Source organism: Branchiostoma lanceolatum, chromosome 4 (assembly GCF_035083965.1).
Source record: "Branchiostoma lanceolatum isolate klBraLanc5 chromosome 4, klBraLanc5.hap2, whole genome shotgun sequence".
Classification (NCBI taxonomy): domain Eukaryota; kingdom Metazoa; phylum Chordata; class Leptocardii; order Amphioxiformes; family Branchiostomatidae; genus Branchiostoma; species Branchiostoma lanceolatum.
This window is the reverse complement of record NC_089725.1, coordinates 31,571,914-31,598,371: the sequence shown is the minus strand read 5'-3', so window position 1 is coordinate 31,598,371 and position 26,458 is coordinate 31,571,914. Positions and strand designations below refer to the sequence as shown.

The 26,458-nt window shown below is 42.4% G+C and overlaps 1 protein-coding gene across 3 annotated transcripts in view; it reads right to left on the bottom strand.

Moving 5' to 3' along the window:
• LOC136434028 (formin-like) overlaps nucleotides 1-26,458 on the bottom strand; it is a 75,284-nt gene that overhangs the window by 19,899 nt on the left and 28,927 nt on the right. For all 3 annotated transcript variants that reach the window (XM_066426679.1, XM_066426680.1, XM_066426681.1), the window contains 2 exons: nucleotides 26,194-26,245; nucleotides 16,193-16,342 (listed from right to left, as the gene is read on the bottom strand). In XM_066426679.1, coding sequence (XP_066282776.1) covers nucleotides 16,193-16,342; nucleotides 26,194-26,245 — 202 coding nt within the window. The remainder of the gene's footprint in view (nucleotides 1-16,192; nucleotides 16,343-26,193; nucleotides 26,246-26,458) is intronic.

Genomic DNA, 26,458 nt, shown 5'->3' with positions numbered 1-26,458 from the left:
AGTCGTGGTAAGTCATGCCTGTCGATGGCAGATAAGTTCATGTTTGTTTCTCGTAGCGACATGTGTTGTGTGACGCGCCACAATTCCTGACATACTCCCCGCCGACCCCACCCCCCTCCCGCTCCTATCCGACCTCCATCTGTTTGTTGCTCCTCTCCTCCATGCGTTCTGCCCGGACACTTGTGGATTCACAGGGCAAAGGAGCGTCTCTTAACAGGTCTCCTGGGCTGTGACGCCCAGGTATGCCGGGAATCTCTCCCCGATAATCTGCTCGGCTAGGACAAACCGAGTCAAGTGCTCTGCCCTGATGCCTTCCTTCCGGAATTCTGCCATCCTTATACTCAAGGCAGCAAGACAGGAGCGTAGTGTCCCTCTGTCTTAAGGAGGAATTTCTTTACTTAAGGAAATCTAGGCAGCAGCAAGTAAGGCACAAGATACAGCGCTGAGCAATTAATGCGACATTAATCAGCAAACCGTCGAGTGTTTAGGGAAGTGTCTCCAGTGGACTGTAAAATTAAAAGGCACTGGAGTCTCCTTCCCTTCCTCTGGACATCTCTGCAGCAGATAGCAGGGTACAACAACAAACACCCCTCTCCCAGCTTCCTCCAACCATAACTCAGGGGGACAGCCAGCGTCTTTAAGGTGCCCCCCTCTCCTCAGCGGCATTCTTCCCTTCATGCCCAAGGAGTGAAACTGTCAGTGTGTAGCGGTGTTTGGACTGCCGGGGTTTTGTAAACACTTTAACAGCTTTGCTTTCCCTGGGCAAACACAAGCAGCGGAGAAGGATAAACGCTCCCCTTTCAAGTTTTCTCTGGCTGTGATGTGTAAGGAAGCGATTAGTCAGACCTCTACGCCACTCTCGCTTTTATTTCCATGGGAAAATCTTTGGCACTCAAGGACGCAGCGGTGAAGCCCCCAGCTTCTCTTTCCATCCCCATGCCAGTCATGTAGAGGCAGCAAACAGAATGGCATGTTCATGCAGTCGAGCAGTGCACGATTGTTTATAAAGCTTTCACATTTTTTTGTTTGTGTGAGACCACATCAAGACTTTAAAATTTGTTTTATTATGAACTACTGGGCAAAATTCCTACATTTTTTAACATTCCACATCTAAACTTGATTTTCACCTTTCTCTAAAATATGTTTCAGGGACAATTTCCAATATTTTCAATACAAAAGTTACTCAACAAACTACATGTAGATATTTAGCGTTGTTAACAGTCAGTCTTAACAAGACTTATCCAGTTACTTGAGTAACTTTTTTTTACCTTGATGTCTAACCTTTATTAACATAAACCAGTTTACATAAAGAAAATAATTTCCAGCGTAATTACTAAACTTTTTTCAAGTTTTCCACTTGCATGTATCAAACCCGTAAAGGTTACAAAATTGAAAAAAAAAAATTCCTGAATAGAGAGAGGGGTAATCTTAACAACCATGACCAGCTATGCTGCTATCTGTACATCTTTCTGGGATGTTTGGGGGCTTTGGAGCCACTGACTGATATTGCGCAGAGTCAGGTTGTTAGGGGGCCTTGTTGGGAGGAAATATCACATTATACGGTTCATGGACTAAACTTCAAAGTGGGGGAAGTCCTTGCATGGAAAGTCACCGTGAATGTATGGATAGGGGAACAACCTTGATATGGCTTTCTGTAAATCAACATTTTTCGAAGGATAAATCTAAACAAACATTTAAGAAGGACAGAAAATTGAGAAGGGTGGAGAAAACTGGTTGCCGTATCTCTTGTGGTGCAACAAATGGTCAAATAGATAGAAAAGGCTCCTAACTTACTTGATGACCTCTTTCACAGTCTCTACAAGTTGAGCCTTTGGGGGGCTTATAATGTGCTTTTTTTTCTGAAGGCATATCAGTTTTGATTATACTGTAATTCACTTTACCTTCACGGTAGCAAGATTTCATGGTATTAGGAAAATGGACATTTTCACTGAACTTTAACCAAGGAGGTTGCTTTAACTTAATGGTGGTGGCAAGTGATTTACAGAACGGATGTGTGAAGGAATCATAGATAATTACAACAGGTTTTTCACTGTGATGATAAGTTCACGGTACAGAGGTGACCGTGAAAACAGTGAACATAAAGTTACAGTGAAAGAGACAAGACTTACAGTACTCAGTTTTAGAAGCGTCCCATAAGAAACTGAGTACAATTAGAACTGAATCAGATACATGTATGCCTTCAGAAAAAAAGTACATTATGAGCCCCACAAAAGCCTGAATTGTAGAGTGTGCTAAGGAGGCTAGGTTAGGAGCCCATTCTAAATCTATAATCCTGAAGAGGTCCAGCACAACTTTTACTGACAAGTCAGCGAGGTCACCTGAGGTCAACAGGTTTTTTTATAGGCCAGGATATCTTATTAGCGTTATCTCTGGGATTTTCCGACAATAATGGTGGCTCAGGACTTAATCTCCTCAACACCACAAACAAGCCGTAACATTTATTGCTATCCTGCCCAGATCGCCTCTCTTTCTCAGCCTGGGAAAGAAGATGTTGTGTATTGGGTTACCCAACTGACCCAAACAAACACTTCCCAACCCTAGCATTTTCTTGGGGTCGACTGTTAGTAAGGGACATAAAATTTTCGACCTGACATTTGGGCGTTGAAATTTAAAACAGACGTCCTGTATTTCACCCTCTGTTTATAGATTACAGCTCTGAACAGTTGATGTAAGAATGTACATCTTTCTTCGGTTTATTAAGAATATCCTTGTACTTACTTACTTACTTACTCCCGCTCGAACCAAGCTTGAAAGCGCTCTCCACTTCACTCTATCTTGTGCGTGTACAATTGTTTTTTGTATATCTGTATATTTACAATACGATGTTGAAAATAGCAGTGTCTGATCTATTTCATTTTTACATTGTTAAACTGTTTGTATTTGTTGCATCACTTCAGTCCAAATCTTTATTTAAAAAATAATTTTTAAATAGAAAAAGAGAATCCTTGCCTATACCAACCCTAATTTCTTCAGAATCGTAATCATGAACAGAACATTAATTTTCCTAGGCCTAATCAAACAGGTGGATATTAAGGTTTAACTGCCCAAAGAGAGAATACCGTTAAAGGGGGAAATCTTCACGGTGGTTTTATGTTCGCAATTTTCCCGGTGGTTTTATGTTCGCAATTTTCCCGGCAACCTCTTCAAAGCAAACAAAAAACCGCTGCGAACATTTCCCCCCCTACAGTAAAACCTTGCAAGGCAGTTTCAAACGCAAACTTAAAACCACAACACCATTTTCTCCCTAGGCCACACCAATTTAATTTCTTGGTTTACGGATTTTTATTTAAGAAAAAAACAAATTGTAGAAAAAAAAAATCATGAAAACAGAAGGCTGGCCCAGCCTTCTACTTCCATAATTTATATATTTTTTCAAATCTTTTATTTTTTTTGGAAAATAAAAATCCGTTAACGAAGAAATTAAATTGGTGTGGCCCTACCGCAAAATAAAATCCCCATGAACCATGTGAACACTCCACTACAGTGAAAAAAATCCCCGCGAACATTTCACTCTTTACAGTAATTTCTCTGCCATGAGAGGGATGTGACAACCCTTTGAGCCGGTGTCCCTTGTCCCTGTCTGTCTGTGGAGTCAGGAAGTGGTGATGAGGACTGCTGACAGTTGCCTGCATCCTGAGATGACTTTAGGACGTTACTGATAACGCACACCTGTTCTGCTTCCTCCACTGAAGCAGGCTGTTTTTAGATCATATCTATTGCTTTGCAGTCAGCGTTGCATAGAATAAGTTTTATAATGTGTGGTGCTCCACACTGTATCGTGTTGTACAACTTAAGAAAGTTCAAGCAGGTTTGAAGTGGAAGTGACCAGGAAATAGTCGGCCATATCCACTTCTTTTGTACAGCAAAAACACTAAATTCAAAGTGACTGTATGTATCTGACCATACATCTTGCAGTCAAAACTGCCTAAGAAGACCACTCAGGGGACTGATAAAATCTGGTCTATGTGGACAGGTGGTCACTATAGACAGGATTCTCAGTGCTTGTGTCAATGGGAAAAATCATCTATAAATGAGGGATCACCAAAAAGTGGTCATCATATACATGTAGGCTTGGTGGTCCTTGTAATTATGTAGAGGTGGTCACTTGTACAGGTTTGACTTTATCTCCTATCAAATGACTGCTTTTTGTAAGTGTTACTGTTACTGATACCGTGCACCTGTTTGACTGTCTTCACTGCAGCAGGTTGTTACTGGACCTGACTGGGAAAGTGGTCCCACTTTGGCCACAGGAATCTTCTTGGTTCTTGGATTTCAATGAAAATAATACTGAATTGACAGATGAAAGCAGAGTCTGAGGAAAAGTCTGTTCCTTTGTACCAGGGCTGTCTCGAGGACCCATCCCTCCGTCCCAGGACGGAAATTTGCTTGTCGGGATGGGAAAAAAAAGTCACCCTGCCTGTCCCAAATATTGGAACTTCATGACATAGAATTGATGAAAATGCATTTTTGTAGGCTTAAAATGACAGATTTAGCAATGAAAAATCAAAACATTGAATCTCAGATGAGTGGAACGCAAAAATATTTAAACCTGGAGACAGCCCCGCCTTGTACTATAGACCTTTTCAGTTATTGTTCGAGTTTCTAACAGGAAGTCAGAGTTGGACCAGTGCACCTGTTCCACTGTCTCCAGACCCGCAGGTTGATAATGGAGGTGACAGGAGATGGGCGGTCCACTTCTGATATCATCTCCGCTGATCCAAGTGAAATTAGGAAGGAAGAAACAACAGGAAGTCAAGGAATGTGGGGGACATCCCAGGTAATACCCATCTCCAAGCAGATGTGGGGAGGTAAGAATGTCCAAGAGGTTTTCAGGCTGCTCCAGTACCATAGTTTGCCTTGTTAGGAGAGTTGTATGTCAGGAAAACAGAGTGGTTAAAACTTTCAACGTTTGTTTGAACCTTTATTTATTCACATGAAGCTGACATTGGCTAATCCGTGGTTTGTGTTATTGTAAGAGTCTCTAACAGGAAGACAGAGTTGGACATGTGCACCTGTTTCAATGTGTAGGCGAAAAGATTGAGCCATCCGTTACTACGGAGGATGGAACCCAGACTAAAAATTGGCCTGTAGGCTGATTTTCATTTAAGTCTATAAACATATACATGTAGAGGAATCTCTACAAATACATGCTAGGCCACATTAACTTGATATCTGTTGGTTCTTATCAAAAAGAAAAAGACTGCTACACTATAAGACCAACATAAAAACATATCCTCTGACGAAAGTCTACAGTTAAGCCTCTATAAGTTCAGGTAGAGAGCATCATTAGTCAGATGGAGGGTTCAAACCAGTTGCCCCTTTGAATGACATCTGAAACAACATCAATTGTGCCTTCAAGAACAAGTTGTCATGTAGGGTTTCCAAAAATAAAATAAAGATCAGGAAGTGGCTTTTAAATCTAAAAGTAACCACTGAGTGTTTTTCAGTGTTTGGAAGAAAAGATCCCAACTCACAACTTAGATGGAAATATTGCGTGTTTGAATATAACATCTAAAAGAACTTTTATCAAACTGTGCCTTCAATAACTAGTTGTCATCTTAGCGTTCCGAAAAGATCAGTGGTTTTCAAATCTAAAAGTAATCACTGAGTGTTTTTTCAGTGTTTGGAAGAAAAGGTCCCAACTCACAACTGAGATGTTTGAATAACATCTAAAAGGACTTTTATCAAACTGAGCCTTCAATAAGTAGTTGTCATTCTGAATGACTTCTACCAACACAGATGAACTTTCAAGTGAAGTAGTTTCCATGTTAGCGTTCCAAAAAGATCAGTGGTTTTCAAATGTAAAAGTAACAACTGAATGTTTTTCAGTGTTTGGAAAACGCAAGACGTTGAGTGTAAGCCCCACGGCCCAGGGCAAAGCCGATAGTAATCTGGTATGTGTGACTAACCAGCCCTTTGTTACTCCAGGATTTATTTGTTTTGACTAACTTTGCAGACTCCTTGCCATGGAAGACTGATCAACACAATTATCTAATGGATGCCCAAACAGAATGTTGCGGATGTGATCGCCGGTTTAATCGGAGCTGGCTGAAACAGGATGGAGGGGAAGCCGACGTGAAATCTGCTACGGGGCTCGAAATTCATTTTTGAAAATAGGTGCACTGGTGCAACCAACCAGCAAAATTAGGTGCACAGAAAGAATTTTGGGTGCACAACATGAAATAAAGTTGAATGTCAGCAAAACATCATAATTACAAAGTTTACAAAAATTATGAACTTCAATCTGAAATCATATAGCTAACTTCAAAATTTCAAACAAGAAATACAATTAAGTGCAACAAAAGGTTATACTTACATTTCAAGAATATTCTGTATACATGTATATACTATAGTGCACAATAGTACATTTACCCTGTAGCCTACACAAATATCTAGGTGCACTGGTGCACCCAGTCAAAAATTATGTGCACAGTTCCAATTTTGGGTGCACACAGGTGCACATGCACCCAGTATTTCCAGGCCTGAAACAGGATGAGGAGCCAGCCGACGTGAAATCTGCTAGTCCGCCCAGAGAGAGCCACGTCTTGCGTGGGCAAGCGTCCACATAGCCTGAGCCGCTACAGCGTAATCTCGCTGGGGGCGGAACAACACCTTCGATTCCTGAAGACTTTTTGTGAGGGCTAAGACGTGTTTTCCGGGTTATTGTGCTTTCCCTCTGAAGACAGAAATTGCTTGTTACTTCCCCTTGTGGCAGGGTGGCTTAGAGGGAAGATCCCAAAAGCCGGGTGATTTAAAGGAAGGTTTGCGGCTAAGGCGACTTGAGTCTCTTTCCTCCCGGGGATCAACACGACAGCCTTGTTGTCTCCTACGTTCTACTTTCTACATTTCACTGCCAAATAAGTTCCGCCTTTCAAAGTACGCAGCTTTGGAAACACGTTTGTCTGCTTTAGAAATCAACAGTACATTCGTGCACTGCCAAAAGCATATGTAAACCCATACAAGCCTGAATACTCAAGTACGACAAACAAGGGCTGACCAAACTACTTACAGCAAAGCTTCAAAGACTCTGCAAATCAGGACACTTTCGACTGAAGTGTAAATGTCGGTGTGTCCTTCTGTCTTTTCAGGGTAAGGACAGAAAGTGGCTTTGTATGTCATTAGCCAATAATCAAAAATGAAAAAAGGACTCCCAATTCTAAACTGCTTGCAGCAGACTCCAAAGACGCTATCAATCATGACACTCTTCTCTGAAGTTAGGGCTGATATAATTTGAATCCCAGGAATAGGAACAGGTACAGCAGTGAAACAACAGGAGGTCTGGACCTGGACCTAAAGAAGTTTGGTCAATTTCTATATCTGCAAGCAAGCTGTCTTTCTCAGGGTTAACTTGCTATTATTGAATGAGGAATTTCATATTCTAATCTCAGAACAAGACTATTAACAAGACTTAGCTTTCTTAATTCTCAAGAACAATACAGTAAAAATATCTTACCTGTCATCTTTGAAATGAAAAATCTGTTTTTGGTTTAACAAAATGCTGTCCACTAGTAGTTTAGTTTGTTCAAGTAAAGGTACGGGCACACTTGATGTTCAACTCTGTAACTGAAATCAAAAACCAGTTTTACAAAATGATACTAGGTACTAGGATCACAACCCTATCTGGAATGCAAAGGTACAGGAGAACTGCATGGGATTTGAACCCAGAACCTTTAGATTTTAAGTCATCAACCATAACCACAAGACCACCTTGCTGCGTCCTCAAATGAAGGACGGAAAAGGGACAAAAAAGATCTTCTCAGAAGTAGCCAGCATGTCAACTCAAACCCCAGATGATAAAAAAGATAAGTCCGACCCTACTGTTCAAAGTTTACCTATCATGTAACGCACACCTTGCCCTTTACTCAAACACTACAAGGTCCTGTCCAACACTCAGGGCAGACGATATCACATGAACTTATATTTGCCCTGGGAGCTCGGCACCGCCCTACCAGGTCCTGTCCAACAATCAGGGCAGACAATATCACATGAACTTATATTTGTCCTGGGAGCGCAGTACCACCTGGGAGCTACAGTGTTGCACCGGCGGCTTATCGAGAGAGTGGCAAAGTTTTATCTTCTATTTACCCCTGCCCCGCTACCTGAAGTGCCCTGTTAGAGGTGACTGTTTACACGACGTGCCTTTGTTGTTCGGGCCCTTAGCCGCAAAAGGGCCCTTGACTTCTGGGCTGTCGAGGGTCAATAACGCGGATGGGGAAAGCGCAAGTCTAGCTGACGGGACTCTGCCTCAACACACAAGAGACCGTTGCTGATACACAGCGATCTATTCATGTACCGTTAGCTTTGCCTCTTACAGAACCATGTACCCGGTACAAGTACAACTGTAAATCACTCTTCAGGGAAAATGGTTAACCTGCCAGAAAGATACATTTGACATTGTGTACTAATACATGTATGTACTGGTTAACCTTCAATTTTGTACCCATCTGCTTTGATAAGAGAGAAGCACTAATTGAAAAGGTGATTAAGACTGATCAAAACTTTCATTTCTTTAGGCATTTCTTTGTAGACACAGCTACATAAAATATTATTGTACCAGTTTATATTCGTTTGATATTTCAAGGCCACAATCCATATAACTTCATGTCACAAGATATCAAATATACATTGCACTTATCCTACCAGGGCATGATTATTTAATAAAGGTATTACATGATGTATACTCAAAACATGGCTCAAACACATTCTGCTCTGTACTACATACATGTATACCATAGGAGATGCCTCTTAGTAACCGACTACTGTATCCCTAAACGAACAACATCTCTTATCAGGCGATGGTTGCTCCTTAGGTACATAAAAGGCCCTGAAGTCTCACAACACATCGACACGGAGACGGCAGCCGACTCGAGACACCGAGTCTGACGGTACCCTATCAACAGAGCCTCCAGCCACTTATGTCCCCAACATCATATCACGCCGAGCTTGTCTCCATTATACCGGGCAGCCTTATCAGGCCCTATCTGAGCCGGCAGTTTGTAAGTGCTTCAGTTTGGAGCCGGCTGACTGAGAGAGTGGAGACAGGAGAGGGGCCTGTCTACAGCCTCGTACCTATCAACAGAGCCTGTGGCCACTATCAGGATATCACTTAAGCTGGTGTGTTACGCCGAATGGTGGTTATACTGGCTATACAGATACAGATACAGAAGCCGGTGTGTTACGCTGAAGGGTGGTTATACTGGCTATACAGATTCAGATGCAGAAGCTGGTGTGTTACGCCGAAGGGTGGTTATACTGGCTATATAGATACAGAAGCAGAAGCTGGTGTGTTACCCCGAAGGGTGGTTATACCGGCTATACAGATACAATTGTAGAAGCTGGTCTGTTATGCCGAAGGGCAGTTATACCAGCTTTACCGATACAGAAGCAGGTGTGTTACATCGAAGGGTAGCTATACTGGCTATACATACAGATAATTACTTTATAATCACAGTTTGTATCATAGCATCACTGGCACCTATGGGGCTGGAGTTGCAGATTGAACGCAAGCAGCTACAAAAGAAGTTGAAGCAATAAATACAACAACAGACACTCTTACTAGTCTTGCAAAATGCTGTCATAATAGTTAGTAGACATCCTGTGTCCAGTATCATTTACAGATTACTGTACTATACTATAGGTACATTGTTGGCTACATTTCTTAGTTTGCAATGCACACAAGATGGGGAAAATGATCTCAAACCAGCCACAAAGCTCTATTAAAGAAAGACTGGTGCAATGTGATACATACATTGTACCGGTGCATAAATCAAATCAAATACTGAGAAGTGCTTCGATTCTTTAATGATCCATTTTATGGAAAGTTTACTGTGCAATTCAAGCTGCTGGTTTACAGACTGGGAATTTCTGGGTAAACATTTGTACAACATTTTCCTGTTACTAGTGGCATGCTGGAGGGTAGCTATGTTACAGTTACAATCCAACAGGTGTCATGAAACCCTCACTCACTCTCTACCATAGCTTAGTCAGCCTTAGGGGCATTATAGTGTTCAGTAAAGGTTCTCCATGCACGAAACACACCAACCAAAATATACACGTCAGGAATGAATGTAAAACAGAAACTTTATCAGCCCCATTTTACTGTTCACTATGTGATGCATACAGAGCTTTTGTGTTGCAAAGATTGAAATCACTCCAAATTTGTCGCTAAACACTGAGGATAAAGGACCAAAAGGTAAGTCGGCATGCTACAACTTAAGCCACTGGCCCCTTGTCAATCAAGAGTATACAGCACTGGTAAGACTGATCAGTGGTCTTATCTAAATTTGCCAAGAGATTCTGTAAACTGTAAAGGTACCAACTGGAAAGACTAACATTTTGACTTCTTTCTTAAAAAAAGTTAACAATTTTCAATCGAACAAGCAGGCTTTTCTCCATAGCAAGGACTTCTAATTCATTGGTGACCTCAGACTTCTACTCTGTCTTCACAGATTCAGAGTTACTCATATCTGTGAATAGTTTCATCAGGTTGGTGAGTCACTGAAGAAAAAGACTCAAAGACTTATCATTCAGAATTACAAATGTTTGGTACAATGTTTCTCTATTCAACTGACTTCCTTCAACCCCTGCAATCTTTTCCTTTCCTATCATTGAGACACACCGACCTTCCGAATGCTTCAATACGAAATCTTTCATCTCCCCGTTTCCAAGTGTCTTTCAGCGTCCCTTGTCTTAGAGTACAAACAAGGACGTGGTTTGATATCAAAGAGCACAAAGACATTTCAATTGAATGAGCAGGCTTTTTTTCCATATCAAGGTCGTCTTAACTTATTGGTGATTTTAAACTTCTACTCTGTCTTCACAGATTCAGAGTAACTCATATCTGTGAATAGTTTCATCAGGTTGGTAAGTCACTGAATAAAAAGACTCTTATTAATCAGAGTTACTCATGTTTGGTACAATGTTTGGTACAATGTTTCTCTCAACTCCTGCAATCTTTTCCTTTCCTATCATTGAGACACACCGACCTTCCGACTGCTTCAATACCAAATCTTTCATCTCCCCGTTTCCAAGTGTCTTTCAGCGTCCCTTGTCTTAGAGTACAAACAAGGAAGTGGTTGATGTTGTGTATTGAAGGACACACAGACAAGTGAAGGGGACATGGAGACAGTAAGGACCTCTGTCTCTAGACTTCCGAATTAATGATATTAGATCTTCAATGTAGCGTCAACATTTCCTGTTTTCTGCATGAGGCTTGCTGAGAGTTGATAAAAAATTAATGTGTACAAATTATGGAGCATAAACAATACAAGTTTTCATCATTTGCATTTCACGTTTCTCACATTTTCCAATTCCCGTCTTTCTACAATATAAGTTACAAGACTGTAGTGTTCAATTTTCCTTTTCTAGATCAAATTTTTCATCTTTGACTGCAGGGTCTCCCTTTGTCTTAGAGTACAAACAAGGAAGTGACTGATGTTGGATATCAAAGGACACAAAGACGAGTGGAGAGGACAAGGAGACACCGAGGACTCCTGTCTCTAGACTTTTGACTTAATGATATTAGATCTTCAATGTAGCGTCAACATTTCCTGTTTTTGATCTGCATGAGGATTTGTGAGCATTGATGAAGATGGATATATCATGGTGCAGAAACAATACAAGTTTTCATAATTTGCATTCCACGTTACAAGACTTCAGTGTTCTATTTTCCTTTCCTAGGTCCTTCCTTGTCTTCGGCATCAAATCTTTTATCTTTGACAGTTCTTAGGGTCATTTGTCTTAGAATACAAACAAGGAAGCGGTTGATGCTATGTATCAAAGGACACACAGACATGTGAAGGGGACATGGAGACATTAAGGACTCCTGTCTCTGGGCTCCTGATAGCTTCCGACTTTGAGATATCAGATCTTCATTGTAGTGTCAACGTTTCATACAGGAGGATTGCCAAGAACTGATAAAGGTGGACAGATCATGGAGTACAAAATAATATTCATCATTTGCATAAATTTTGAAGTTTCTCTCTACAATCTGTTACAACTTACAAGACTAAGTGTTCTATTTTTTTCTTAGGTAGATCCATCCTTTTTGGTATCAAATCTTTTATCTTCTTGGGGTCTTTTATCGTCATTGTAAGAGTATAAACAAGGAAGTGGTGATGTTTGATATCAAAGGACACACAGACAAGTGAAGGGGACACAGAGACATCGAGTACTCCTGTCTCTGGAATCCTGATAGCTTCCTACTCTGAGATATCAGATCTTCAGTAGTGTCAACATTTCATACATGAGGATTGCCGAGAACTGATAAAGGTGGACAAATCATGGAGTAGAGGTATTCAATATTTGCATTTGAAGTTTATAGGATTTTACAATTTCTGTCTTTCTACAATCTATGTTACAAGACTGAGTGTTCTATCCTCTTTTTTTTGGTAGATCCGTCCCTCTAGGTATCAAATCTTTCATCTTCATTTGTGTTAAGAGTACAAACAAGAAGTGGTTGATGTTTGATATCAAAGGACACACAGACAAGTGGAGGGGACACGGAGACAGTAAGGACTCCTGGCTCTCGGCTCCTGATAGCTTCCGACTTTCAGATACTAGATCTTCGTTTGTGTCAACATTTTATACATGAGGATTGCCGAGAACTGATAAAGGTGGACAAATCATTGAGTACAAAATGATATTCATCATTTTGTATTTGAAGTTTATAGGATTTCACAATTTCTGTCTTTCTACAATCTATGTTACAAGACTGAGTGTTCTATCTTCTTTTTTTTTGTAGATCCGTCCCTCTAGGTATCAAATCTTTCATCTTCATTTGTGGTAAGAGTATAAACAAGAAGACTAGTGGTTGATGTTTGATATCAAAGGACACACAGACATGTGAAGGGGACATGGAGACATTAAGGACTCCTGTCTCTGGGCTCCTGATAGCTTCCGACTTTGAGATATCAGATCTTCAGTAGTGTCAACATTTTACACATGAGGACTGCCGAGAACTAATAAAGGTAGACAAATCATGGAGTACAAAATAATATTCATCATTTGCATTAATTTTGAAGTTTCTTTCTACAATCTATGTTACAACTTACAAGACTAAGTGTTCTATCTTTTTTGTGACGTAGATCCATCCTTTTTGGTATCAAATCTTTCATCTTCTTGGAGTATTTATCTTCATTGTAAGAGTATAGACAAGGTAGTCGTGATGTTTGATATCAAAGGACACACAGACAAGTGAAGGGGACATGGAGACATCGAGTACTCCTGTCTCTAGACTCCTGATAGCTTCCGACTTTGAGATATCAGATCTTCAATGTAGCGTCAACATTTCCTATTCTATACTGAGGCCTTGGGCACATCCTTTTTCACTGCTATCTGATAAAAGTATATATGAAATCTGAAGTAGAAACAAGAAGGATATTTGCTATCTGTTACAGGAAGGGCGACTTGTGTTACAGAAAACGGAGGGGATACTGAGTTTATGGAGGGAACTCCCCTCCTGACTATGATGACCCACTCAAGCCCTTTTCCCGTTTCCGGTCGTCGACCGTTGGTGGCCGACAAACGGCTCCCGATGGTGCTTCAGGCAGGAAGACTCTGGCTCTCCTGGGGTAAATGAGCCGACACATTGCCGGACGTCAAAAGGGACAGTACTTTCCAAGCAGACGAGTGGGTCTGGCTGGTTTTTGATGTGTTTTAGGCATTTTTGTCCTGTTTCTTTTTGTTCCCTTAACCCTGTTCCTATGGACAAAAGCCCGACAAAAACGCCTACAACACGTCAAAAACCAGCCGGACCCACTCCTCTGCTTGGAGAGTACGGAGGCTTTCTTCTCTGCCATGGAGGGCACTGACTCTGTCCCTTCCCTGTTGTCCCGACCACTTAGCCCCCCTGCACGTGTGCCCGTCGCCGATGTGTCTTGTTTGTTTGCAAATAGCGGCCGGTGCTTGTGGTAGCAGCCAGAGGTGGAAAGCAAACAAGGGCACAAGTGGCTCTGGAGCCGGGGGGAAGAGCGTGGACGCCTCTCCCAAACATTTCTCGCATGATCCCCGCGTTTTCCGCGAGTCACCGGACATGATTGATTTCGGAACATTCTTTTATCTTTTGAGAGGAAGATCCCCTTGGCTGAGGCCGAACTAAATCCATTTGTTCGTTCACGGCTCTGAAATACTAACTCTGAACTAGAAGATATACATACAGTGAAAACAGAAGTGAAAGTTTGTATCAGGGCTTTCTCCAGCTTTAATTTTTTCCCCGCTCTACTCACTGTTTGGGAGCAAATGTTGATGATTTTTGTTGTTATATATTCAGTCATTTTAAGCTAGCCTTACAAAAATATAGACTAGTTTCATCAGAAGTTCCAGATTTTTTGGCAGCAAATTTTTCCCTCTGTCCCAACAAGCAAATTTCAGTCCCCTGGGACAGAAGGATGGGTCCTGGAGACATCCCTGCATAAACCTTTCTTCTACCCCTCTATTCCATCTTGTTCTCTTGCTTTGTTTTCAATTCAAGATGTCCAAGAACCAACATGAAGGATGTTGGCCTAACGGAAGAACTATACGTCAACCTCTTCACAACAATGGCACTCTCCTCAAACACAAGTGATGCTATCTTCCTGCCGGGCGTATTGTGCTCACGCCGCGACGTGGCACCAAGTCAAGCCTTGTCCAGACAGACTGGGCTTGCGGAGAGGGTGGGAGTGAATGGGGCAGTCTGGAGGGTTGGATATGGGAAAGGGAAGAAGCTATGCCCCGGAGTGTAGAGAGGAGCAGGGGGGCAGGGGAGTCGGGAATATCTCGAATATCTGCTCATTGTCTGGCCGGGGACTGTGAAGAGCCGGGTCGCTCCGCGCGCATTCCCCGCATAGGCGGGCACTGCCCTGCCACGGCACCGTGGATAAACAGCATATTTCCCGTTTTGTCAAGTCCAGACGGTTCCGCACGAGGCGCGAATAGCTGGCATCCCGCAGGGGTAAAGTTACTCGGGACGGACGTGATTCGGGCGCGTCTTTCAACACCTATGGGACCCGCTGTCACTCACAGCGCTGCGCTGAACTCTTCTACCTCTGCCCTCCTTATGGAGATACCCAGTATGCATGGTCAAAACAAACTATGGTCTAAATAGTGGTGTTGTGTTGGTTTAACGGTTATCATGTTGTTTGGCCCAGGACCCAGAGGTTCTGGGTTTGGATCACCTGACATGCCACTGATGTTGCACCCTTGAGAAAAGCATTTTATTTAACTTTCCTCACTCCACCCAGGTGTACAATGAGTACCTGACTTCAGTTGGGGAGGTAAAAGGCGGTGGAAGGAGAGTGTTGGGCTCTGTCTTCCAATATATAATGCCGTACCCTAGACACAGATAACCCACTGCCCCTACAGCCTCAAAAGAAGTACCTTCACCTACCTTTTACCTAAATAGATACTGGTTGTATCTGACAGTGTATAGCATGACCATTTATCCACCACCAAAAAACTGTTTTGTACTTCATGATCAAACACCAGGGCACACCCCTCCCATTTCTTCTGTAACTTGCTTGGCTCGAGACTCCTTAACCAACACACTATCTGAAGCTCTGTGCTAGCAACATGCACGCCTCCAAATATTACTATAGAAGTACAAGCCCGTAGGTAAGGGGATTTGGAAGAACCCACACACACACTTAGTATGAGCTCTATACTTCTAACACAAAAATTGGATTTACCCAAATTTTATCCAGTCATTGTCAAGGACTAAGCAATCGACAACTTGCTCATTCCACTTCCTCATTCCTTGACAAAGACTGATGATGGACAGTTGAAAATTAAAATCGAAGGTCCAATCTTCCCATTGTTGGAAATAACAGTCCACCTTCGCTTCACAAAGACTTGCAGTACATCTCATGGGTACTGGAAGAGGGCCTGCATGCCCCTTTTACGTAGAGCGTAATCGGCCGTTTTAATTTTACGTAGAGCGTCGCCGACCACTCCATAATTTAGTGTAGAGTGTAGGGGGGGCTTTCTGAATTTAGCGTAGAGCGTAGGGAGGCTTTCTGAATTTAGCGTATTACGTAGCCGGCCCTCCGAATTTAGCGTAGAGCGTTGTCGGGACCCCCCCCCCATGCAGGCCCTCCTGGAAGGCTGTAAAGATCCACACAACCAGACACTGCAGACAGGGCCCTGTGAAATATGGGTCTGGGCTTCCCTGCTGCGGGGATAAATCTTAGTCACTCACTTCTTCTTGGCGTGCTTGTTCTGCTCCTTCTTCCAAATGTCCTTGAAGTCTCGGCAGAAGGCGGTCCAGAGGCTGAAGAAGTAGGGCGGGGTCACCTCGGAGTCTCCTGGGCGCGGCCGCACCCCGAAGAAGATCACCACCTGTTGGAACCTGAGGAGGAACGAGCACACTTTTAGGACCATCTTGTGATTCACTTGAAATTCATGGTCACGTTGTTAAACTTACAAGACTCCTCCAATCCTTCCTTCCTTTCTCTGCTGTATATAGCTAGTAGCACTATACTTGTTATCCTTGTACCTACTGTAAATGCAGAAATGTTCGGGGTGGCTTAGTGTTCGCGGCTTTTGCGGTGACGGTTTCACCGCAAACTCAAAGCCATCGCAAACATTTTTGTCCAACACTGTAGTAGCATGTGACTATAGCGCTGCCGTGAAGTTAAAATCACTGCGAACCAGCCTGTGCGAAATAAAAACCACTCGAACTTAAATGCATTTCATAGTACTTTATTTCACACAACATTTAAAGAAACCCAAACCCAGCATTAGTCAACTTTCATCTCTTAACAGCTGCAGCAACTGTTGTAAACCTGCTCCAGGATTCAAGAGACATAACCTTAAAATGTTTGCAAAATTTGCTTCCTTTTGAAGCATTTTGTGAATGAGGTGGTTTTATGATGTACTAGGTGAATTATAGCAAATGATTTCCCATAATTCATATGGAAAGCTATTTCATCTCGGTGTCAGTAATTCGTAGCGAGGTAGTCAGTCTTTGCGTAATTGCATTTTTTAGAATTTAGCATACAACATAGGGAAATTTAGTGTAAAGTATTGTCAGGACGCCCCATATAGACTCTGTTTGAACATCAAGGTGTCAACAGTCCCTCCATGAACCCTGTGGTACCCTGCATGTTACTGGGGGACATGCACCTCCTAGTTATAAGGGTGACTTCACATTCAGCGCAACAACGGCAGACAGACACCCGGGGGATTATGTTGCTCTCTTTGATGTTAAGCTACCGAGAAAAGGGGATTAGATCAACAAATTTCCTTAGACCACACAGATTTGGTGGTATTCCCAAGTTCATTGTTTCTGTCAAGATTTCTCCCTGAAAGTCTGAATTTAAAAAAAAAAAATGTTAAAAATCTTGGGGGACAGTAGCATCTCCAGAACACGAGATAACAAAACTGGAGGTCTTGCTACAGTACCTTGAAAAGTTGCTAGGGGGCCCATTGGGGGTTAAGGTTCAAATATACAGCGGTATGGATGTACTTATGACAGTCACGACCAACCAATGACTTATTACTTCTGGACAGGATGTAAAATACAATAACCAAGAATGGTACCCAAGCTAAATGTTGTGTGACCAAAAAAACAAGTGTCAAAAACATGTACCTCAAGTGGCTCAAACTCTCTCTAGGCCACACTAATCTAATTTGTTAATTCTTGGACATAAAAAAACAACGCTGAACTGGGAGAATAATCTAAAAAGCAAGTCTGAACTGAAGGAAAAGTCTGTACATTGGTACACACGGTTCCAGGGAGTGCACCACGCCAGCCATTATTTCAAGCTACTTGTACCTGCAAGTTTTTTTCTTGTTCTCTTTTTTAAAATGTTTGAGAATCAAGGGAAGCAATTGGTGAGGCGAAAAGTTGGCACAATCTTCCCACAGCGAAGTGCACAGAGATGCCGTTAAGACCACCCAAAAAGAAGCGGGATCTTGAGAGCCTCGGGAGCTTTGGTGGCCACTGCCAGGGTTAAGCCCTACTGATCCGCAGCTAACTGTAGAACAGCGTGCAGGAGTAGAGTCTTGGGCACATGTCTGAAGATGTCATCGCCACCTGTTAACGTCCCTCACCTTCAAACAAGGCAAGGTCAAGTCATGTCTGGGGCTCCCCAAGTCACTGTTCTCTACGTTCCTTAAACTTGATTCAATTTGATTATATGGATGACATCCACGCAGGTATCAATTTTTGTCCGTTTCCTTTTTTTCGCCCATACTGTAAATCGTACAAAGCAGCTGCAAAATGAAAAATATATGCTGTAAATTGCAAAAACATTTTTTTTTGGCCAAACTTTTTTTTTCTTTGCACGCTCGCATCAGTTTAAGAGTCCCCAGAGGATGTCATCCACATAATCAAATCAACATGGCCTGTTCAGCTGATCGCTATAGTCCAAAGTTTTGCAATCATTCTGCACAAGTCTGCAGATTCCATCATCTATCACCACCTGCTGTGGCCTTCAACTTCACCTAAGATCCAATTTCTGGGTTCCTTGACTCATTTTCCAAACTTAAGGGTTTGCCAAGAAGAGAAATATGTTTTACTAACTCTCACATGGGTGCACGTACACGCTCCAAGACTTGCAGTACATTCAACTTCATCTACATTTTCTGGGTTTCTATCATAACTTTTCCAAAGGTCTGATATTTGCCAGCAAGAGTCCAGGCTAGGACTAACAAGTACAGTGTAAACAGATGACAACACCTATAGTGTGCTCTTCAACTTCATCTGAGGCCATATCAACTTACTTTCTGGGTTTCTAGCATGTTTCCAGAGAGTTTGAGCATTTGCAAGCAAGAGGAAAATTCAGGACCAGCACTTGAGCACTTAGTACAAGTGTGCAGAAAAATGCTATCTTTCTCCAAATTTGAAACTTTTCATTCCCCATTCAGCAACAAGTTAATCATAAGGCAAGGAATCCAATATAGCTTCCAAACATTCCAACAAGCAAATTTCCATTCCGGGACGGAGGCAATGGTAATGGAGACAGCTCTGATATGCCCTCTGTGGCCTATCGCTAGTAGACATTCGCTTCACTCGTAAGCTTGACTTACGCATTGTTCCAATCATACAACCAGTCAAGCTCTTGTCGGGACTCAGATAAAAATGAAGAGCTGTTTGTGGTTGCAAATTGCATACAAGCCAAGCCACAACTGGCACTCCAAATCAGTGCATGACCTCTGTACTGTATGGCCTACATTGTATCTCTGCTTGTCTTTTGCTTCACTCCTAAGCTTGACTTCCGCATTGTTTAATGACCATACAACCAGTCAAGCTCTAGTCGGGAGTCCGAAAAAAATGAAGAATTGTTTGTGGTTGCAAATTGCCTACAAGCCAAAACTGGCAGTCCAAATCAGTGCATGTCCACTGTACTGTATGGCCTACATTGTATCTCTGCTTGTCTTTTGCTTCACTCCTAAGCTTGACTTCCGCATTGTTTAATGACCATACAACCAGTCAAGCTCTAGTCGGGAGTCCGACAAAAATGAAGAATTGTTTGTGGTTGCAAATTGCCTACAAGCCAAAACTGGCAGTCCAAATCAGTGCATGTCCACTGTACTGTATGGCCTACATTGTATATCTCTGCTTGTCTTTTGCTTCACTCCTAAGCTTGACTTCCACATTGTTCCGACCATACTCCCAGCCAAGCTCTCGTCGGAGTGCATCTCGGTGACAAGTGCGGCCACTGCTCGGGAAGAGACAAGTGTTTTCCCTTGTTCAAGTTCAGCACAGTAAACGGGTGATTAAGTGTCAACGGGCTGACAGCAGCGGCTCAAACTCTCTCCGGGCCATGCCGAGTTAATTTGTCGGTTCTCGGATCTAAAAGAAATAGTAATGCTAGGACCGTTGCGGTCAGAAAGAAAACTACGGGAGCTATATAAGGAAGCTCGCGATGAACAGGACAAAGTGGAGGGATTTTAAGAAAGACTGATTGCAGCTGCAGGTTGTTTACATTGCTGAACTGGAAAAAATGGCGGGAAAGTCTCTGCATTGGTACACATGGTTTCAAGGAACGAATATATCAACTTGAAGATATTCGGTTTCAAATTTCCTTAGAGCACTCTCTTTTTGTCTTTATCAATCAAATTAAAGATGTTTCCTCCAGCCCTCTAATTTCATCTTGGTATCTTGCTTCTTTTCACTTTAAAATGTCTGAGAAACATGGGAATGAATCATGGTGGCCCTTAACTTCTGCTTTCGTTATTTTTGGGGGATCGGTACAAAGAGGTTTCCTCTCTGCCCTCTCTAATTTCATCTTCATTCGTACTTTAAATGTCATAATTTCATCTAAGACTAGTTCTCTTGTTTGATTTTCACTTTAAAATGTCTGAGAACCACAGGAAGGAATCAGTATGGCTGTACATGTATCTTCTATTTTGGCCATTTGTGGAGGATCAATTGAAATAGTGTTCCTCACAGCCTTTGCTCTAATTTCATCTTACTCTCTTGCTTCTTTTCACTTTAAAATGTCTGAGAAACATGAGAATGAATTAGGATGGCCCTACCCTCTGTTTGGCTATTTGTGGGGGATGGGTACAAAGAGGTTTCCTTTCTGACCTTGCTCCAACTTCATTTTGTTCTTTGCTTCATTTCCACTTTAAATATCCTTATTTCATCTAAGACTTGTTCTCTAATTAATTAATGACTTGCTTGATTTTCACTTTAACATGTCTGAGAACCACGAGAATGAATTAGGGTGGCCCTACCCTCTGTTTTGGCTCTTTGCGGGGGATGGGTACAAACTTGCCGTCCTCGTGCCCAGGTGAGTGCACAGACGAGAGGAATTCCTCCAGCTCTGAGCGCCGGGGAGTGGACGGGAGTTTACACGTCGAAGGGAAGGTGAAGACGATGTAAAATGCTGGAAATGCACTCAGTGGTACTTAGCGGCGGGGATGGCATGCTTAATGGTGGGGATGGCATGCCTACCTGCCTAAGTGCTCAGGCAGGGTGCTGGATACTTGGTCCTCTTTTTACAGTTTGCCAGGCAGCACAGTCCATCATATTATTTTCACTTTTTTCTATAAAACAAAATCTTTTGGCTGGGCTAACTAGGTATTCTCTCTTTGCAGCCAGGGGCTGAATTGCTGGGAGCTTACCATTGCCTTTGGTGGGGAGTAAATCACAAGCTAAGCAGTCTGTAATACAGCCTCTCAGCGATCTGCTGACCTCAATACCATGATAGCAACAGGTCCTTAGCTACTGTATCAACGTCTTCCAATACATTGCAAGAAATCAGTGTCATCTTTTGTCTCATCTGATCTATCCACTGATTAGTGGATACATCTTCTTGTTGTCTCGAGTTGGAAAAATGAACTCTGTTGATTTCTATAGTATATGGGCTGGCATGCACAAGCAGGGATGGAAACGCTAACAAGCACTGCACCGAACATTCCACTTTCTGCACTTTAACCAGCCCGTTTTTCTACAATCTAATACGTTGGTACTGTACAAAAATCTGTGGTGCTTTCTCACAATCAATGCTCAATCAAACATAATTATTCAGATAATATTCAACCAAACACCACATTTTCCAATACCTTGTTTATTTACAATTTTACCATGGTCAATATTAACTGACAGAGGCTGTATAGTCAATGGGTTTATTTGCAATTTGGACGTACCTGTTTACTCTTTCTATGTTCATGTCTTTTGATTCTTCATTGTATAGAACTGAATGTTATGTAGTGGTACCGTTGAAATAAGACTGTGGCTTGGGTATAGCACCACGGTATTTTAAAATACTTCAAATTCTAATAAAGCTTTACATGCAAGGATCGCTAGTATAAACTGCGGCTCTGATGCATCCTCCTTCAATACAACAAATATTTGGCCAGACTGGATACTCGGCCTCTCAGCGGAGACGCTCGCACTGCACCGAGAGTGGCATTCCTCAGCTTGAAGGGGTAGGGTAGGGGATCAGCTAAAAAAAGCCAACTAGGGCCATACTAATGCATATCCTTGGTTCTCAGACTTTCTAAGATAAAATCTGACTACAACTTGACCAAGAGGACAAGACAGAAAAAGAGGGCATGGAGGAGAACGTGAATCCGACTCACTGAAACTTTGATCACCAAGGCATCCATTTGGCCCTCAGACTCTGTATTCATGCAAATCTTACAGCAGAGGGTGTTTTTTTTTTGGTAAATCCGTAAACCAAGAAATTCAATTGGCGTGGCCCAAGCAGCTCAGGGTTAGTACGACGGCAGACCACTAGACGACGTAGACCAAATCTTTCTCACCGGGTATATTTTCACAGCAATTGCGCTTCCCATTTCACGGCTGGGCTCCCGACAATCAAAGGGAAAGTGGATTAAGCGGGATAACACTTGTGACGACCACTTACCCGGGATCATCCTACCTCAAAGCACCTCCCGACGAGACTGTGACGACCGTACTGTCACTTTACGTCTCAATCAAAGGCCCGACGCACCCTTCACGGCGACGCTCCCATCCCGGCGCATCCGGTCGGGGTTTACAAACGCGGCATGCCACCATAACATCGTCCCGTCTTACGCTTCCCCACATCAGCAATTACTTAAAAACTTGTGGGATCAGTTTAATCTAACCTTTCACATTATATAAACCCAGACAGCTTATGGATAAACCCTTCCTCTTGACATATAACTCAAACATCCCGCACCGTAAACAGACAGCCGCACTCGAAATGCTCAGAAGTATCGGGGGACCCTTCTAGCTTGCTCTAACACAAAGGCCGCGATTGTGCGGGGCAGGGGTTGCTTATCTATCCAGACCCTCGAGCTGATCTGTTTTAGTGCCCTGAGTTTATCATTAAAGTGATCCCCACTTGACACAACTTGAACTTTCGGCAAACGTCGTCACTCCGGCCCTCTCTGAGGACGTGAAGTGCCGCCGGAATTCGGGCGCTAAATGGGTTTGAGGGATCTTGGGCTGGATAAGGAGTCGTCGGCTACCACTTAAGACTTCATCTGGTTAGGCCACACCAATTTGATTTATTGGTTATTGGAATTTTACCTACATTGCAGTATATGGCTTGGGAATGTTATGAAAATTTATGTTTAGAAGTTTACGATCTATATCAAAATCATCCTAAGGGATCTTAGGGTACATCATTCATCATTTGACGACATCTTCTGATTAGGCCACATAAATTCCATTTACTGGTTCTTGGAATTTTACCTAAATTGCAGCCTGTGGTCTGGGAATGTTATCAAAATTTAGGTTTAGAAGTTTACGATCTAAATCAAAATTATCCTAAGGGATCTTAGGGTACATCATTCATCATTTGACGACATCTTCTGATTAGGCCACATGAATTCCATTTATTGGTTCTTGGAATTTTACCTACATTGCAGTCTGTGGCTTGGGAATGTTAAAGAAATTTAGGTTTAGAAGTTTACGATCTATAGGAAAATCATCAAAAGAAATGTTAGGGTGGATAAGGTGCTGACACCTATCACTCAGAACTTCATCTGGTTAGGCCTCACCAATTTGATTTATTGGTTCTACATGATGCTTAGAATTTTGATATGTACATTTTACATGCAGTATATGGCTTGGACATGACATTAAAACTTAGAGGTTTAGAATCTACAGAAAGAATACCTGCAATCTCAACACTGGCCCATGGTGGTGAGATTTTGACAAAGATTGTTGTACGACAGTCCCGCACTCACAAGGGCGACTGAAGTCAAGGTCAGCATCGATGGACGAACATCACGATAGTTTTACATGTATGACAGCTAACTGAGGGAATTCTTCAGACGGTCCTGGATGTCTCTTACAAAACTCAGTTGTCCTGTGATGCAATTGCTTGTCACAGACACTGTTTTAGCCTTGTAGAAAATCCTATGACAGAACTGCACCTTATCAAAAACATGTCTAGCAAATGTTATCACATTGCCAAAGGTAAATAAAGACTGTATGTGGCTTTGTCGTAAAGTGCTACATTTGAACAAGCATCATTGAAATAATGTAACCTTGGAGGACAGTTACACTGTTCAGTGCAGAACTTTTGGCCTGAAAAAAATCAAGGTACGAAGGAAGAAAATCCCTCTGGCCTTGGAGAAAGTTGGAGCTACTTCAGAATGAGAGTAGAGAAGACAGCAGCTCTGCCAGCATTCTTTCAACACCAAACATCAAAACCCCTCTCCTTCTCAAGAACAACTTAAGGAGTCTTCAGCCCGCTCCTCAAGGACATTCCTTTCTCCATACCTCATGTCGTGACAGAGAGTGACAACTCCGAGGAAAAGCTATGCCAAAACACACTTTGTGTAAGAGCGGATAATGTTGTCTGGAGGAGGCAGAAAGAGCAACAATCGGGCCCAGGATACCCCCTTAACGGAGTGTCATGGCTTCAGACACTGGAACTTGAGCCTCACTTTGCATTCTGAGCGTCCATCACTTGTAGGAGTACACTTCAAGAGTGGGGTGATGAGTGCAGGGGAGAGGCTGTTGAACAGGATTGGCATTCCTTGCATGGTTATGAAGAAAAACTTGGACTTTGCTTTGACAGACAGTTTGGGAGAGAGTGACGCAGATTTTTTCATGTGAAGACATACATGTACATGTAATTAATACCACTCTGTCATTATGCAAAAGAGAGGCTGTTCAACAGGAAAAAAAAACTGAGCCTTCGCTTTGATGGACAGTTTGGGAGAGAGTGATGCAGATTTTTTCATGTGAAGATAAATGTGTAATTAATGCCACTTCGTCGTTATGCAAAAGAGATACTGTTCAACAGGAAAAAAAACTGAGCCTTCGCTTTGATGGACAGTTTGGGAGAGAGTGATGCAGATTTTTTCATGTGAAGACAAACGTGTAATTAATGCCACTTTGTCTGTGTGTAAAAGAGAGGCTGTTCTACAGGAGTGGCATTACTTCCATGGTTGAAAAGAAAAATGAGCCTTCGCTTTCACATAGTTTGGAAGAGAGCGACACAGCTTTTTAAGGTGAAGACAAATCTGTAAGCAAAACCACATTGCAGATGAGAATGTAAGAGGCTGTTCAACATGATTGGCATACCTTTCATGGTCATTAAGAAAAAACAAATCTTCAGTTTGACAGGCAGTTTAAAGGAGAGTGGCACAGGTTTTTCTTGCTTTTAAAGAAAAACTTCTAAGCCAAACTCAAACAGTCTGACTTGAACTTGAGAGAGAGCCTGTTCAAAGGGATTTGAATTCCTTCCATACTTACAAAGAAAAACCAATCCATCACTTTCTGACAAATGGTTTGAAAGAGAGGCGACACAGCTTCTTGTCTTCCATAACTTGTAAGTGAAGCCCAACCAAAGCTTGCACTTGAGCAAGACAGAGCGTGATCTAGAGGATTGGCATTCCTTCCACGGTCATTAAGAAAAGCAAAGTCTTCACTTTGACAGCTCAGAGGCAAATGACAACACTTTTTCCTTCTTGGTGAGGACAAACTTGAAACCCAAGCTTAGCCATACTTTGTACCTCAAGTATCTAAGATGAAGAGGGACTTGAACATGTAGTGGGGGAGTAAGTGGGCCTGCCTCATGCAGTTGGAATGCTTGTGAAGGTTGTGAAGGAATGTCATTGCTAACTCTTCAACTTGGGCACCAGAGGAGACAGGGCTCAAATTACTTTTGCTGGTACCATTCAAAATTACCTGCTTCGCTCCTTTTCTGTTTATTTTCACCTGTGATTTTGTGGGAGACTTGGTTGCAATTCCACTTGCCAGGAAACGATTAAAGGAACAAGGGATGAATCACAGTGAAGGCTGCAATTACAAAGTGGTAACAAAAGTATCATCTTTCCCAATACCTGGACCAGTACTAGTAGACCTCAGAAAGACGAATGTACCTGCACAGCTCCAATCTTACCTGCACTAACCTGCATATGCAGGAGGTGGTACTTACAGCCTTGAGAGACTACCAAACTAACACCAATATAGTTTCAAGAAGACATCACAAAAACAGAGGGTGGGAAGTAAAACTGGCTCTATTCACTTTTCCTCAAACTGAGTGCACTAAGGTCTCTTCTGGCTGTTTTCATGTTGATATTCCTGATTATCAAGTGGAAATAGATTAAGAATAGCTGTTATGTCAACTTTAATATATCTACGTCTTAAAATTTCATTCTTCTTGTATACCATTGCTCTGCATTTTTCACAACTAGCCTCCGGACATGAATTTCCAATAAAGTTATTATTTTTTCACATCCCAGAACCAACAAATTAAATTGGAGTGGCCTTCAGCAGTCCTTAACGGCTGAACCCACCTTTTGTGGCAGGCGTCCAGGTTGTCCTCCTGCTCCTTGTGCTCCTGTTGGGCTGAGAGGAGAGAGAGGAGAGAGAATAATTAGTCTACAAAGCAGCCAATGATTACCCGCAATTTCTCTGGCATGCCTAATTTGTTGGCGTCAATGGGGGAGAAAATGGGGGGGCAGTCTCCACCGGGGTAATTATAACTGGAGCCAGGAGTTCTAGACTGGAAGGGCTGGGGGAGATAGTATCAGCCTGAGGTCACCTCATACACTCATACAC